The 16,020-nt window shown below is 69.7% G+C and overlaps 2 protein-coding genes across 6 annotated transcripts in view; one reads left to right on the top strand and one right to left on the bottom strand.

The window, feature by feature from the left end:
- AHDC1 (AT-hook DNA binding motif containing 1) overlaps window positions 1–16,020 on the bottom strand; it is a 52,271-nt gene that overhangs the window by 35,617 nt on the left and 634 nt on the right. For 3 of the 5 annotated variants that reach the window (XM_083809909.1, XM_083809911.1, XM_083809910.1), the window contains exon 2: window positions 15,728–15,848. Coding sequence is in view for 2 of the 5 variants with exons in the window: in XM_083809906.1 (XP_083666032.1) it covers window positions 10,520–10,709 (190 nt within the window). In the remaining 3 variants the exon portion in view is untranslated. Of the gene's footprint in view, window positions 1–10,519; window positions 10,798–15,727; window positions 15,986–16,020 lie in introns of those variants that run through there. The other 2 variants (XM_083809907.1, XM_083809906.1) reach the window with 2 other exon arrangements.
- Window positions 235–7,981, top strand: LOC310885973 (uncharacterized protein). The gene is made up of 2 exons (XM_083809944.1): window positions 235–1,418; window positions 2,295–7,981. The coding sequence occupies exon 2, from the start codon at window positions 3,611–3,613 to the stop codon at window positions 4,736–4,738; it is 1,128 nt and encodes a 375-aa protein (XP_083666070.1). The 5' UTR covers window positions 235–1,418; window positions 2,295–3,610; the 3' UTR covers window positions 4,739–7,981.

Below are 16,020 nucleotides of genomic sequence, written 5' to 3'. Positions count from 1 at the left end.
GCCGGGCCCGTGGCCAGCGCCGCTGCTCCCGCCCGCGCCTCCCTCCCCGCCTGCGCCCGGGCGCCCGGGGCCGGCCCCAGCCTCGCGCCCGCACCCAGCCCGCGCAGCGCCCGCGGCGTGTCAGGGCGACCTTGGCCCGGCGCCCTGGCCGGTTTCCCCTTCATTTGCCAGCGATGCCGACGGGCAGAGGTGGAGGGCGATGGATTTTTTTTTTTTTTTTTGGGGGGGGGGGGGGGTCGTTGTTTTTTTGTTTTTTTGGGTTTTTTTTCTACCCCCATTGGGTTTTTCGCCGCGGGCGCTGCGGCAGTGCCGGGCCGCGGGCAGGGCGGCGGTGCCGGGCGCTCCGGGGGCGCTGGGTGGCCGCTTTCCTCCGCACACAGATGGCTGTTCCGACTCAGTCGAGCGCTTGACCTAAATCTCCTCCTGATCCACGGGAGCTGCGGTCCCTCGGCAGCACAGCTCAAGGCGAGGAAGAGGAGGAGGAGAAAGAAGAGGAGGAGGAAGGGAAGCCGGGGCCAGCTGCGGACCAGCGGCAGGGTCACGCCACGGGGGCCCCCACCCCGGGGCTTGGCGGAGGTGGCCGGGGGGGGTGGAAATCTCCCACGCTTCGAGCCCCGGCGCCCTCTCCCCGTGCGCCTGCGCGCCCGGCCCAGGCCGGGGCCGGGGTAACCGCCCCGGCAGCCTCGACGCCCCGGCAGCCCACTTCCTCGGCGAGGGGCCTCGCGGAGGAAGCTCCAACGGCTCGAAAGTTTCGGCTGTGACTCAGCGGCTGGCTGGGGTGGCCGGGGCCCGGCCCCAAGCTCGCGGGGCCACGGGACCCCAGCGGTTTTGGGGGGACCGGGGGGTTTGGAGGGGGTGGGCGGGGGATTTTTGGGCTCCCCAGACGAGGGCTGTCTGCAGCGCGCCGCGCTCCACCCCCAGTGTCAGAGCAGCCCAAACCGGCTCCCAGCGACAGCAGAAAGCTTTTAAAATCCCCTACGCGCGGCATGACTCACTCCAAAGCCAGTGCCCAAAACAAGCTCCGACACGGAGAGGAATGGAGACGGCAGAGATGCTGGGGGCGGGCAGGAGGGGCTGGGGAGGGCCGGGGAGGGGGGAAAGGGGGAAGAGAGAGGGAGACAGAAGGAGGCAGAGAAAGAGAAGAGGCAGAAATAACAGCATCTGAAACTCTGCCTGCTGGAGGCTAATTGGTTCCGGCACAGCCTGGTTTGTTTGGCAATGTTTCCTCTAATCCTTCAGGCTCTGCGCTCCCAGCCCCAGAGACACTCGGGGACATCTCTCCGCCCGGCACCGACACCCGGCCAGCGCCTCTGCGCCGCTCGGGCCCAACGCTGCCACCCCCCCCCGGGACGGGCACCGCCTGGCCTGGGGTCTCCCCGGTCCCCCCGTGCCGGCTGGCGAGCGGGGAGCACCCCAAGGTGGGGGCACCCGCAGCCCCCTTGGGCCGTGTTGGGCGCGAGGATGCTCGGAGGCGGGTGCAGGAGGCGGCCGGGGCGAGCGGGGCGGCAGAGGGAAGGGAAAGGAAGGGAAGGGAGAGGAAGGGAAGGGAAGGGAAGGAAAGGGGGGGCCCCACGGCCCAGCATGGCCGAGCCAGAGCACTCGCCAAGAGTCGGCAGCTTTGTTCCAGGTGCCGGCTCCCTTTTTTTCATTAGGCTAATGGGATGCGGATGCATTATTCCATTCCACATGCTGCTAATGAACCACTCAGGCCAGTGCATTTGCATTAATGTGCAAAGCACTGGAGGAGGGTGGAGTGGCTGCATCTGGCCAAGCCTGACCTTCCCGCGCCGCCCAGCCTCCCCGACGCACGGCCCCGGCAGCCCCCGAGTGCTGCCGCGCTCCCGCGGCTCCGCGCGGACCCTTGATCTCCCCGGGACGGCTCCGGCACACATTCCAGGACACATTAACCAACCTTGAGCCCCAGTGGCCCCAAGCACGCTGCTGTTGCAGCGAGGTGGCCGCCCGCTGGGCTCCATCACCCTTCCCCGCACAAATCCTGGCCAGGTGCTGGTGCCCCGGGTGTTGGGGACAGTGGCATCCCTCCTGCACGCCCTGACACTCCCCGGGACGCGACCACGTCCTGCAAGGAGACCGCTCGGAGGTGCCTCCCCTTTCCCAACCACGAGCCCCAGTCCCGTGTGTGTTTGCAGCAGGACCCCCCCAGGCTGCCCTCCTGCCTGGTGCTGTGCGAGGGGAGCGGGGGGCTGTGTCCCCCCCCTGCCCGGACCCCCCCCGGTGCTGGCACTCAGCGCCAGGCGCGGGCGTCATCGGAGCCCTTCGGTTGTTTGTTACAGCTCCCAACTGCCTCCGTCCCCGGAGAGGTTTTGAAGGCGAGTGACCCAAGAACTGGAATGCGCAAAGCCTCCAGCAAACAGAGCCAGCTGCCTGCGCCCGCGCAGGGGGGGCGGCAAGGGGAGAGCAGCCAGCCCCGCGGCACGGCACGGCACGGCATGGCACGGCACGGCGCTGCATAGCACGGCACTGCACGGCACGGCATGGCACTGCACGGCACGGCACAGCGTAGTAAAGCACGGTGCAGCACAGCACAGCACGGCGTGGCACAGCACAGTGAAGCACGGCACAGCGGGGCATGGCACGGCACGGTGCGGTATGGCACGGCACAGCGTGGCATGGCACGGCGCCGCACGGCACGACGTGGCACAGCATGGCACGGCACAGCACAGCACAACGTGGCACGGCACGGCACAGCCCCACGCACGCGGGATGCACGGCCCCAGCCCGCTCTCCCGGGGTGGGCAGCTGCTTGACTGGAGTGAAACGGGGCTGGCACATTCCCAGCTCCACCAGCTATTGCGAGAGGCCTCGCTCCGCCCCACCAAGCGCCTGAGCCCCCATCTCCCCCCTCCTGCCTCGCTCCCAGCCTGGTTTTTGGAGGCATGCGGGCGTCCTGGCACGGTGACGTGTGCAGGGGAGCCATGTGGGGAGGCTGCGGGGCTCCCCACCCACCTGCGTCCTCGGGGGCCTGAAGGACCTCTAGGACAGGGGACAGCACGGTGGCAGCGCCAGGCGCCCTCCCAGGTGCCAGGAGGGCTCCCAGCCAGCGGGAGGGAGGATGAGGATGGCCCTGCTCGCCCTTGGGGGGCCAGCGGGGGCACGGCGGGGTCTCAGGCAGCTCCGTGCCCGGCAAGCATGCGAAGCCCCAGCGCCCGAGCGCGTGCACGCGGGTGTCTGGGTTTGTCACAGCCTGGTGAGCAAGTTAATCTCAGGCTCCCTGACACGTGGAATAAAATCGCGATCCCGTAATGGAATTCATTCGTCTTCCTGTCCAGGCGGAGAACAAGCCCCCCGCCACCCGATGGAGCCAGGGCGTGGGAGCCGGGGCCAGGCACCCACCGGGGGGACCCTGCCAGGACCGCACCGGGACCCCACCGAGAGCTTCTGCCTGGGGACGTGCACGGGGCACCACGAAACACCCACTGCTGTGCCATGTCCCTTTCCCTGGGCACCTCGGCCACATCCACGGGGGGCAGTCGGGGTGGCCAATGTGGGCCAAACCCCCTCCGTGATCCGGGGTCCCTCCGGACGGGAGCCGGCGTGTGCGTGAGTGGGAAGGGAAACTGAGGCAGGCGGCGGTGCCGGGGCGAGGGCAATGCTGGTGGCAGGAAGAGGACACGGGACAACGTCCCTCTGCCTCCCCTCACCTGCGGTATCGGCAGCGCAGCCGGCCCCAGGGGGCTGCAGGGACGTGCTGTCCTGCGCCACCTGGCCCACGATGGCCCCGCACGGTCCCACGGGGACCAGCGTGACCCCGGGGACTGGGTCACCCAGCACATTTCCCCTGCTGACGCCGCGGCTGTACGCGCTGGAAAAAAAAAAGCCCTTTGGGGACGCCGAGCGGGCCAGGAGGCTGCAGGACAGCCCGGCTGCCATGCTGCTCCGTGCCTCAGTTTCCCCCCAGCACCCAGGGTGCCCCCTGCCCCTGGGGGTGTCCCCCCACGCACCACGGCCAGCAGCGGGCAGCACGGGTACAGGGGGGGGTCTCGCCCCGGCCACACCGGTGTCTGCACCACCTTCGAAGTCCCCTCGGACCAGAGGGACGCCGCGGGTGCCCAGCTCAGCACCCCGACCAGCAGCACCGAGCCCCAATTACGCAGCGCCGAAGGTTCGCCCGCGCTCCTGCAATGTGGGGAGGAGTAGGAGGAGGAGGAAGAGGAGGAGGAGGAGGAGGAGGGCTGCTCCTTCCCGGGCACACAAAGCCCCTTTCATAGGGGCCGCCTTTGGGTTTCCTCCACCAGCCCAGCACCTCGCTGCCTCCTGCCCTGCCAGCGCGGCGAGGCGGGGAGGAACGCTGTGGGGGGAGCGGGGCCGGGTGCCCAGGGCCCATCCTGGCCCTCGGGGCAGCGCCGGGCACCGGGATTGTCCCTGCCGGTGGCCACGGGAGCACTTCGGGATCCCGCACGCCCTGCGAGGAGGCAGCCCCCCGGGGCTCAGGCTGGGGGATTTGGGTGGCCCCTTCCCTCGGCTCGACCCTCCCTGTAATTTTCGCCTCCCGTCAGCTTTTAATTACACCCCTAATAAAAGTGGCTTGCAGGAAAACGGGAGCTTTGTTGCTTGGGAGCTCATCTGCTCCCGCTGCTCCTTCCCCGCTTTAAACCCTAATCCTCAGCTGGGGACGCTGCAATTAGCCACCGCGGAGCCGGGCACCGTGTCACGCAGGATTAGGGCTCCCTTCGGGGGGGGGGGACGGGGACGGACGGACCTGGCCCCAATGGGTTGATGGCCCCACAAGGGATGGGCTGAGCCCCCCCCTCACCGCCCCCAAAATAGCAGCCGGGGCAGGGGGTGGGCGACCTGCGGCCCCGATAACGGCGCTGCAGGAAGAGCAGGTTTGGCAGGAGATTAGTCCGGCGGGGGGGGGGGAAGGAGGGGGACGAGATGCTCGTTTACAGCCTAAGGGCCCCCCCCCCCAGCCACGCAGCCCCCCCCCGCCCGCCCCTTCTGCGGCACCCACAGACCTGCCCCCATCGCTGCTCCAATGCCAGCGCCCGCGGGGTGGTTTTGGGGTGGGGGCGTTAGCGTGGGAGTCGCGGATCTTCGACCCCCCCCAGGCGGATAGGCCTGTGGAGGGGGTGGGTGGCTGCGGATGATGGGACTAAAAACGGGGCTGGGGGGGGCTGACACGAGCCCCCTCCCCAAGCCACGTCCCCGTGCTCCCAGCCAGCCCCAGCACCCACCCGCCCAGCGGGCACGGAGCGGCGCTGCCACGCCTGGGGGGACGGTGACAGCCCCGTCCCTGGGCGGGAGGGTGGCACGGGGCAGGGACACGAAACCCCCCCGGGGGGGGTAAAAGCCCTGCGGAGCCATGCTCAGACCTGGCGGAGGGGCCAGATTTGGCACGGGGACGGGGACACGGGGCCCTCGTGCGTGGTGCGGCGGCCACGTGCAGGGCGCGGCGCAGAGGGAAGGCTCACCGGGTTGGGCTGTTCGGCCCCTTGCAGCCCCCCAAAAAAAGCTCCTGTGCACGGCTCCCCCCGTGCCTGCTCGCCAATCAGCCTCTTCCCGAGCAGGCGCTCGTTAGCGGCCGTTCATTAGGAGCCCTCTGGGAGGTGGAAGGTACCCGGGGCACCTGCACCTCCCTCTAATGAGCTGCAGCGCCAGCGCCGCTCCCCCAGCTGCAGAGGGGACCTTTGGCACCGCGGGGCCCTGGCGTGGGGGCTGACCCCCCACCCTGACCCCGGTGTAGGGTCCCCAGGCCAGGACAGCAGGGAGGGACGCGGGGACTTGAGTCACGGAGACAATTGCAGGCGGTGGCAGCGGCCGAGGGACGCCCCGAGCTCCCTGCCCTGCGCCCATGGGTGCTGCGAGAGGGCTGCGAGCACAACGAGGGCGCCGATGGCTGGCGCGCTGCATCCCACCGGCACCCACGGCGATGCTCAGCCCCTGCACGGCGCACCGGTGTCCTCGGGGCCGTCCCTTTCCCATGGAGGGTGGCCCCAGAAGGGGACAGGGCCCCCGGTGTCCCAGCCCTGGGGACATTTCCCCCGCCAGCCCCCAGCAGGGCGCAGCGGGGGGCGCAGCCCGGCGAGGGGTCCGGGGATGCTCCCGCTGCACCGGGCCCCCGCCACGGCTCCGAGAACCACCCCCCCCCCAGCTCCACGCAGCCCCCAGCCCTGACCCGCGCGGGGCTCTCCCTCGTTAGTTAATGTTTACTCGGCTTCGTTAGCGCCAGCGCATTGCCATGGCAACCCTGCAAGCTGCGCGCCGCCATCGGCGCCGCCGCTGCCACGAGGCGCGGGGACGGCACGTGGGGTCGCCGCGGGCCCCCCGCCGCGGCCACCGCCCGTCCCCGGTATTTGGGGCTGGGGGGGACAAAGAGGGGGGGCACGGGGACATCGGGGTTCGCCTCCTGCTTGCCGGGGTGGGGTGGTGGCCCCGTGTCACCCGGATGGGGTGACAGCAGCCTGCGCTCGCCCCCGTGCCAGGCCGCCTGGGCGCTGCATTATTTATAAAACAGGAGCAGAGGGCTGGGAGGCAGCTGCCACCCTGCCCAGCGTCACGGGGCCACCGAGCGCGGTGGCCTGGTGGCACTGCGGCCCCGCCGACCGGGAGGGACAATGGGGACGCCGGTGCCTGCAGGGCTGGCAGAGCCACGGGGTGAGCAGATGCCACCCTGGGCTCTGCGGCACGCGGCTGTCGCGGCACGTGGGGGCATCCAGCGCGTCCCCGTGTCCCCCGCGCTGGTGCTGAACCCCACGCTGAGCCCGGCGGCTGCAGGAGCCCACCGCAAACAGCTCGGTTTTGGGTGACGCCGAGGGCCAGCCAAGACACCAGCCCCACGCCGAGCCCCGGCTGCACCCCAGCAGCCTCCAACAAGGGCAGGATGCGGCCCCGGCGCGCTCCCCTGCTGCCTGCCCGCGCCACCGGGCTCCGCTCGCTACGGCAAACAGGTTTTCCTTAAGCCTTGCACAATTCGCCCGCCTCCTCCCCCTGCCAGTCCCACCTCCGGGCCGCGGGAAGGCTGAGTTGGGGCTTTAATTTTTCATTATTAATTTCCCATCAACGCCGAGAGGCGCCGGTGCTCGCCCAGCTGCCCCCAGCATCGCCCCCCGCGCTCCCTCGCGCTCTCCTGGAGATCTGCACCAGCTGAAGGCGAGCCAGGCTGCCGATAGGATTAATTCTGCATGACTGCCCATCTCCACAGGGGTATCTAAGACCCTCAGGCCTGCAGCAATCTTTAAAATTCCTCCAGCCCAACTTAATTCCCTCTTCCTGCAGAGCTGGCGCATCTGCTGCAGTCAGGCACAGAGAGAGAGAGACGGAGGGAGAGGGGAGACGGCACCCAGGACGCGGTGGCGTGGGGAGAGGGGTGGGGAGGGGCTGGGGGAAACTGAGGCACGCTGGGGACAGCCCCGGGGACGGGGTTTTTGAACGGGTTCAGCCCTCGGCCCCCTGGTCCCGGTGCGCTGTCACCCCCAGCACGCTGCCAGCCCCCAGAAGCAGGAGGCTGACTTGAAAATGCCATTTTTTTTCAACTACCCGCGGGCTCTGCCTCGTTGGAGGGCTTCTTCCCTGCCCCCCCGCACTCCTCCTCTGCTTCCCTGCAGCCCCCGGGGACAAAACACCAGGACCGAGCATCTCCCCCAGGCACTGCGGGGCCTGGGATTTGGGGACAGCTCCTGGAAACGCAGCTGTGGCTGGGGAAAGGCACCCCCCAGCACGGCCTGTGGGTGCTGAGCCCTCCCCAGCTGCCCCTGCCGCATCCCTGGAGCTCCCCAACATCCCCCCGAGATCCTGGGGGGCTGCGAGGATGAGCCCCCCAGCACCAACCCGACAGCCGTGGGGCACGGAGCGGGGCCCCAGCCCCACTGTCACCCCCACGTCCCCAGGTGAGGCTCCCGCGGGACGAGGACCCCAACGTCACCCATGGGAGCCACGCACAGGAGCTGCAGGACCTCGCCGAGACACCACCGACCGCAGCCGGGCTGGGGACCCCCCCAAACCCCCCCCCGTGTCCCCCTGCGTTTCCACGGCTCGGCCTCCACCACAACCTCCGGGGGGGCTGCAGGGAGACCTGGGGGGCACTGCCAAACTCCTGCCTCTGCCAGCACCTGGGCTGGCCGCCATCCTCCTCCTCCTCTTCCTCCTCCTCCTCGCCGGCAGCCGCCGCCAAAGGCAGGAGCCCTGTCCCTCTGCCTCCTTCCCCGCACCTTGCCCCGCTCTCCTGGCAGGCAGGAGGCAGGAGGGGAGCGCAGCCCACCCCAGCTGCTGGCGGAGCTGGGGCTACGCGCATTTAAATCACTTATATCTTTACTTTCTCCTGCGCTGGCTGTGAGATGGGCTTTTTTTGCATGCGTAATTAGGGGGTGGAACAGATGGCGGAGGGTTCGTTTAAAGTAATGCATCCATTAAAATAACCTTCGCTGTCGGGGACTGCGCTCCGACAGGGGCCTGCTTCACCGGGGGCGGCGGGGAGGGGGGGGGCTTTGTTCTGCGGGAAGGGGTCGGACTTTGGGAAGGTGGCTGCGGGATGCATCGCCCCGCTTACGGGGGCGAAGCCGCTCCGGGTGCGCCGTCCCATGTTACCATCACATGCAAGACTGGGAGCCTGGACCAAACTGGGGCTGAACTGGGGCTCGGTTGGTCCTCTCCAGGGCTAACCCAGTCCTTCCCAGGGCTAACCTGGTCCTCTCCCAGGCTAACTGGGTCCTTTCCAGGGCTAACCCGGTTCTCTCCGGGGCTCAGTTTCCATAGCAATACCATGGGCATCTCGCAGCGAGATGGCGGGGATGGGAAGTCCTCTGGCCAGCCCTTTGGGCCAGCCCTCCAAGCATCGCCCACGGTGGTGGGTTTCGGAGGAGCTTCCCCATAACTGGGGGGGATTTGCTGCTTGGTGGGGCACCGGGGTGAGGCTGAGGGTGGGCACGGTCCCCGCGGTCCCCACGCGGGGCAGCTCCAGCCGTGCGCGTTGGTGCACGGGGACCGCGGGGACCGTGCCCACCGCCGCCCACCCCTGTCCCACCGCCTGGCTCCTGGCACGGGACAGAAGGGAACAGCTCGCCTTTCCCATCCACCAGCAGCCGCCTCTCCTGTTTCAGGCTCCCGGGAGAGGCAGGAGGCTTTGTTCAGGAATCGGAGGAGCGGAGGCCAGAGAAAGCGCGAGTGCCCTGCCAGCTCTTGTGTTTCACTCCCGAGGAATGCCGGGGAGGGGAGGGGAGCGCGGCTCCCCCCTCCCCGACACGGGCTCCGGGCCCGGCTGCAGGGTGCTTTGCTGCTGCAGGGAGGAAGAGGAGGGCGTGGGGATGAAGGACAGAGGTCCTACAGCTATTTCGGGGAGGTGGGCGGCATCAGCACGGCTCGCGGTGGATGCGGTGGCATCCGCGCCGGGTGCCCGTGGCGGCACGGCAGTGCCACGCTGGTCCCGTTGGGGCAGCCGTAAGAATTCCGAGCAAGAGCCGCCGAGGAAACCTTACACCCTGTCTCAGACGAGAGGAGAAGCACCCATGGGTGCCCTGAATCTGGGGAGAGGCGCACACCACCAGCAGCAGCAGCGTCAGGGCCGGGGAAGGGCGAGAGCCGCAGCGAACCCAAAGCCACCCATGCGTGCTCAAATATTTCGTGTGCACTTGCTGAGGTGCCTCTGCTGCCTGCGGGGCATCTCCGCGTTTGAAGCAGCAGAGGGGAGCCGACCTGGGAACAGGGGGGGATGGGGAGCAAACGCCAGCCCCGGGGGATAAGGGGGGGGGGGTCTCTCCTTCCCAGCTGGGCTGGGGGTGGGCACGGCAGGCCCTGGGCTGTCCCCGGCCCCGGGGATCCCAAGGAGGGCTGGGATAAGCTGAACTCAGCTGTGCAGAGCTGCCCAGCCCTCGCCTCCCCCAGCCTGGCCACGGCCCCCCAGCCACACGTCTCCTCCTCCGCCTCCTCCTCCTCCTCCTCCTCTCGCCAATCCCCTGTGCTCACTCACTCGCAGCACCCTGGGGAGTCCCCGAGCACCGGCGTGGCCCAGGGCAGAGCCCGTGGCTGCGGCAACGCGGCGGCCGATGCCGGCACCCTGCAGCTCCGTGCGAGCAGCGAGACGCCGACGGCAGCCCCGGCGCACGGCGAGGGCCCGGGGGCCACGCAGCACGGCACCGCACCGGGGAAAGCGACGGCACCGGGGCTGGGGGCACCCCGCAGGGCCGAAGCGCCCCACTTCGCCCCGCTCCCATCCCCGTGGCTCACCCCTTTCCCTGCTCACCTGCGGTTCTTCCCCTCCTGCTTTCCCCGCCAGGCCCCTGCGCCTCCATCCCACCGGCACCCCCCTGGCACCCCGCGTCCCGCCGGCACCCACCGGTCCCGGCCAGGCCACGAAGCCAGCGGGAAAACCTCTCCCTGCGACCTTCCAGCCTCCCCACATCCGCGCCGGCTCCTCCAGCTGCGCGGTGAAGGCGGCGGGTCTGGGGGGGCCGCGGGCGGCCCCCCGCTCGCCAAGAACAATAGCGCCTTGTTGCAGCCCGGCTCCGGCCTCTCCTGGCCGCCGGGCTGCCAGCACCTCCCTGGGCACGCCGCTGGCCGCGCTCACCTCTACGTCTCGCTCGCTGTTTCCCAGCTCCCTCCTGACAAATCCCCGTTCCCGAGCGCTTCTCCTCCCCGCGGGTCCATATTAAGCTACATTCTCCTTTCAGCTGGGTGGAAAACAGCAGTAATAACCATGTGGAGAGAGCCGTGCCCCCCACCTCCACTTCCCTCCCACTTTGGGGTTCAAATTTCATTTCAGCAAAAAAGCTTCCCCCGCCTCCAATTTCTTCCCCCAAACCGAGTCGCTGTCGTCTCGTCTGATCTCGGCAGGGGCCGTATGGATGCTCAGCTCCTCCTGGTTCAGGATCTGCTGCCAATCTGGACCTCGCAAACTGGTTCTCACACAGCTCCCGCCTAGCGCCTCCCTCTCAGCATTTATTGTCCCTCCTCAGCCACCGAGCCCCAGCCCGCTCCCGTGCCACCGCCCCGGGTGCCCCTCGCTCCTCGGGCGCTTCTGTCCCGAGCCGAGCCACCAAGTTTGCCGGGGCGAGATTTATTCCCGGCGAATTCCCCGGGGGCCGGCAGCTGGAGGAGCCCGGCGCGGCCCCGCCGCCTGCAGCGGAGCAGCCTCCCTCTCTCCCGCAGCTGAAGATCTCATCTCCCTCGCCCAAGGCGCTCCTCCGTCCTCCTCCAGATATTTTAGGCCCAGGTTTTGCGAGGAATTTACAGGCGCCGAGCCCAAGCCGATGCGCTGAAGTCAGCAGGAGGCGAGGAGCGTGCGCAGGGCTCGGGGCCCCGGGGGCGGCGGCGCGGGGAAGGGATGCTGCTCCCGCCGCCTGGAGCTCGTTTCGCCGCGGGAAGGGCAGAGGTTGGGGCTGGCGGGTGCCAGAACCGCTCTGCTCTCCCTCCGCCAGGACCGACACCACGTTGCGCCTCTCCCTCATCTCCCCCGCGTCGCGCCAGGCGAGGCCGTGCCGGCCCTCACGCTTGCGCCGGGTTGGTTTTTGGCCGGGGAAGGGGGTCCCCGCGCCCGGGCGCCCCCATGGCACCGCGTCCCCTGCCAGCACCCACCTGGCGCCCACCCTCGCCGCCGCCATCCGCGCGCCAGCCCCGTCGCCGCACGCTGCCCGCACATGTGCCGACCCCTCCCGCTCACGCCTGCTGCCCCCCCGCCCCCTTTCCCTGCATCGCCCGAGCCCCCCGCCAGCCCCCCGAATCCCCACCGCCTCGGCGTCCCCGGGGGCTTCGCCCCGGCGCGGAGGGAGTCCCCGGCGCTGCGCCTGCCTTTGTCACGGCCCCGCTGGCACGCACCCGTCCTACGTGCTCCGACAGGTGAGCCCCCGGGGCAGCGTTCCTGCCTGGGCCAGTAACTGTCCCCACCGGGCAGCCGGTTCCACCCGGCACGTCCCTCCCTCCTTCCCCGCCGCATCCCGGCCGGCGAGGCGCACGGGGAAAAGGGGGGGGGCCGGCGGATTTAATGAGCTCCCCGGAGGCATCGCCGCGCGCCCCCCTCCCGCGCCCGGGAAGCGTCGCTCTGAAACGCAACCCTCGGTGGCAGGGCTGGAAATAAAAAATAATTAAAAAAAAAAAAAAAAACACAGGGCACATCGCTCTTCCCCCCCCCCTCCTCCTCCTCTCTTCCCCGCCTCCCCCAGCTTTTTTTTTTTGCTCTCCTGCCGATGCCAAAGACCCAGCCGGGCTCTTGTGCTTTCACTCGCAGCTGCAGCTGCCGATTTTCGCTGTAAGCCCTTGTGCCTAGAAGGCCCAGAGCGAGGGATTCTGGGACGCGCTGATTGAAGACAGCACCAGCGCGGAGACCATTGCTCAGACTTTCCCTGTCTGTCGCCCCAACGCTCAACCCACAGAGAGGGAAATAAAAAAAAAAAAAAAGAAAAGAGGAAAAAAAAAAAGGCAGAGAGCAAAATGGACTCGCGCTCGCCCCTTCCCACCCACGCGGCGCTGCGTGCTTCGCTGCGCCGGCACCGCGCGGGCGCGCGCCAGCCCTCGCCCGGGTCACCCAGCCCGCGGGGACGGACCCCGAAACCGGGCGGTGGAACTGGGTGAAGCTGGGTGAAACTGGGCTGCGTGGCGCCCAACCACCCCCGGAGCGCGTCGGGCCCCTTGCAGCACGGAGCTCGCCGTGCGCCGCGGCACGAACTCGCAGCGGGCGCCTCAGAGGCACCCTGTTTGCGTCCCCGCTACGGTGTTTTGGGAGGAAAATAATAACAGCGCGGCTTTCGAGCTACCTTTTGCAGCACGAGGGAACGCCGGCACGCAGGGCCGGGCAGCGCGCACCCGGTGCCGTGCACCACACGGCCGGATCCTCGCGCAATGCCCCGGGATGGGAGCGGCGGGAGCAAAGCCCTGCAGGTGGGGGAGCCCCGCATGCACCGCGGTGCCCCACGCCGTGCTGGGACCGTTGGGGTGCTCCCAGAGCTGGGCAAACACCCTGGGCAAACGTCCCCAGGTCCCTTCTGCACGCAAAGGCCACCGAGGGAGGGGGTCCCCAGCAGAGGGGTGCAACGGCCACCGAATGCTCACCCACCCCAGACCCCCGCACGGGACCAGGACATCGCTCGGCGCATCGCCCCGCTAACCCCGGAGCAGCAGGACCAACGCCAGCCTCGACGGACAAGCAGCGGGGAGCAAAGGGACACGGAGCACGCCGCGACCCCGCGATTTACGCCGGGGGCTGCACCTCGCCCCTCCCGAGACGGAGCCCGCAGAACCACCCCAGCCATTTGGGGGGGCTTCGCAGAGCATCCCCCAGAGACCCGAGCCCAACCCGGCACCGGCACCCCCCGAGGACCGCGAGCGGGCCGCCCGGCGCATCCCAATCCCGAAATTCGCCGCGCTGGGGAGGGGACGGGGGGGGTCTCAGCGCAAGCCGGGGGCCACCCCGCATCCGGGCGGCCCCACCACAGCCCAGCATCAGGCAGCCGGCCCCGCGGGGGGGCCCCGCTCCGTCGCCAAGTGACCCCCCCCCCGGCCCCGTCCCTCCTGCTCCCCCCAAAACGCTCCCGTCGCGAGCCCGGAAGTAGGAAACAGCCCTCCCCAGCGCTGCCCTGTTTACCAAGAGCTGGTTCCAAGCACTCGGGAGAATAGCAGGAGCATTTCAAGGCCCTGTTTCCACTCGGCTGACACACACTATTTATAGAAGCCCACAATTCTCCCAGAGCTTTCCTCGGGATCTCAGCAGAAATAGCCTGCCCCGGGTCTCTGCTGCCTCCTCTAAGGAGGCCAGGGCAGCGCCGGCCCCCCCCCCCCCCCAGGCTCCCTATAACCTTCCACGGGCTTCCATCGCTTCTCCCCCGCCGGCCGCCCGCTCCCCGCGCGTCCTTGGCTCCCCCGGCCCCGCCGCGGTGCCAGCCCCTCGCCTCTCCCCCCCGGCCGCCTCCGGCTCCTCCCGGCCCGGTGCCGGCGGGCGCGCGGCGGCTTCGGTGGCGAAGGGAAGGAGCCGGGCTCCGGTTCGGTACGGGGAGCTGCTGGTGGTGGCGGTGGTGGTGGTGGTGCTGGGGGGCAAATTGTGGGGCTGGGGGGGGGGGAGGCGAGAGCGGCCGGGCGAAAGCCACCTCCTCGCGCCTAACTGCATTGGAGCGCGGCGGAGCCACGGGGGACTCGCACCAGGGATGGAGTTGGCCTATTCAGGTTACAGAGACATGGCAGAGCGGAATTTGGCGCCGCGCCATCCCTTCTCCAGCCCCCCCCACCCCCCCTCCCTCAGCCCCCCCCTTCCCTCCCTCCCTCCTTCCTCCCCTCCCCACCACCAGCACCACCAGCACCACCACCACCCTCCCCTGCAAATTCCTGAGACCAGCAGGAGAGCCAGTGTAAGGGGACACCTGGGGGGGGGGGGGGTTGGTTTGGAAAGCCTTGGGGGCCGCGCGGGGCCCCCGCTTCGGCCGCGTGCCCCCCGAAAGCCCCCCACTCGGGTTCCCGGCTGCAAAGCGTCGGGCAGGATGCGTGCCCGCGCCCTCGGGGCTCGCTTCTGCTCTCTGTCACGCCAGGATAAATCTGGAGTGACTCCCCGGCGCGCCGGGGGCTCGCAGCAGCACACAATGAGCTCAGACCGCGGCTTTTGGTCGCTGCTCTCGCAGCAGCCGGCCAAGTGGCTTCGTGCACAAGGCCACCTGGTCGCGGCCGGGGCCAGTTCCTCCCACGGCAAGTAAACAAGCGGGGACCCGGCCGCCTCCACCTGCCCCCAGGCCTCCCTCCCCGGGGCTTTTCGAGGCCGCCGTCGGCGTGACCCCCGCGGGGCGGCCGCAGCTCCCCCCCCGCCCGGGGTCCCCGCGGTCCCCGGTGCCGTGCGCGTGCCGAAGAAGCGGGGGGCTCGGAAACGGGGTGCCGGGGGGGGTGAGGTGGAGGGGGGGGGGTGCGTGGAAGGATCCGATGGCCAACCACGTTTTGGGGTGGCCGGGGTGGGGGGGGGGGACGGCAGCAGAAGCCACAGGCACCCGCCGAGCCCTGCGCGAGGGGAAGGCGCCGCGGAGAGCACGAGTTGGGGCCAGCGCCCCCTCCCCGGTGCCCCCCGCCACCGGCTCCCCGCGCACCCGGCCGGGCTGCAGGGGGGCGGGGGGGGGGGGCAGGCTCTGCCCTGGGGGTCAGGGGGTTGGTTGGGGGGGGGGGGAGCTCCTCACGCCCCCCAGGGCTGCGAGGATAACCCCAAATTTTGTTGACATGTTCCGTTCCGCCTTCTAGCGGACGGAGCCGGCTCTGACAGCTGTCACTCAGCGCTCGCAGCCCGGGGGGGAGCCGGGGGGGGGGGGGGCCGGCCGGGGGAGGCGGCTGAACTCGTGCAAATGGGGCACGGCGGGGGATTTTTTTTTTGGGGGGGGGGGGGGGAGGAGGGGGCGATCGCCAGGACGCCCCCCCCCCCCCGTCTCCCCCCTCTCCCCTCGCCCCCCTCTCCCCTCCCCAAGTGCCATTAAACTCCTGCAATTTGGCACCAACTCGCCGCGCAACTTCAGCGGGGGGACAGCGGGGGGGGACACACACACACACACACACACACACGGTGGGGGGGGGGCGCGCCTCCCTCCCCCCCCACCCTCTCTACCAACAAGCTGGGTGCCCCCCGACGACACCCCCTTTCCCTCTCTCCCTCCCTTTCTCCCCCCCCTCGCCCCTCCGCCTCCCCACCCACGACCCCCCCGCCCCCCCCCGCCTCCAGCCACGACCCCCCCCCGGGTCCCAGCCTCACACAAAGGCAACGGTGGGGGGCGGGGGGGGGGTTTGGGGGGGGGGGGGTACACACGGACACCCCGGTACTCACCCGCCGGCTGCTGCGCTCCGAGCCCCCCGGAGCCCGCCCGCTTGGGGAGGCTCCTGCCGTCCGCCGGGGCTGCGTCCTGGCCGCCCGCGGGAGTCCCGGAGCCCTCGGCACCGCTCGCCACCTTCAACGAGAGCATTTCCAGCGCCTCCTGCTCACATTCTCCCCAGGCAACTCCGCTCCTGCCAGCCCGCCCCCTCCTCCGTCCCCTGCCTGCTCTTTTCCTCTCGCCTTTCCTCCTTTCCCCTCTTCCCCCCCAAGCCCCCCCACCCCTATTTGATTTTTTTTTTTGCCCT

The sequence above is a fragment of the Anser anser genome, assembly GCF_964211835.1.
Source record: "Anser anser genome assembly, chromosome: 24".
NCBI lineage: Eukaryota > Metazoa > Chordata > Aves > Anseriformes > Anatidae > Anser > Anser anser.
This window is presented reverse-complemented; position numbering and strand designations above follow the sequence as displayed.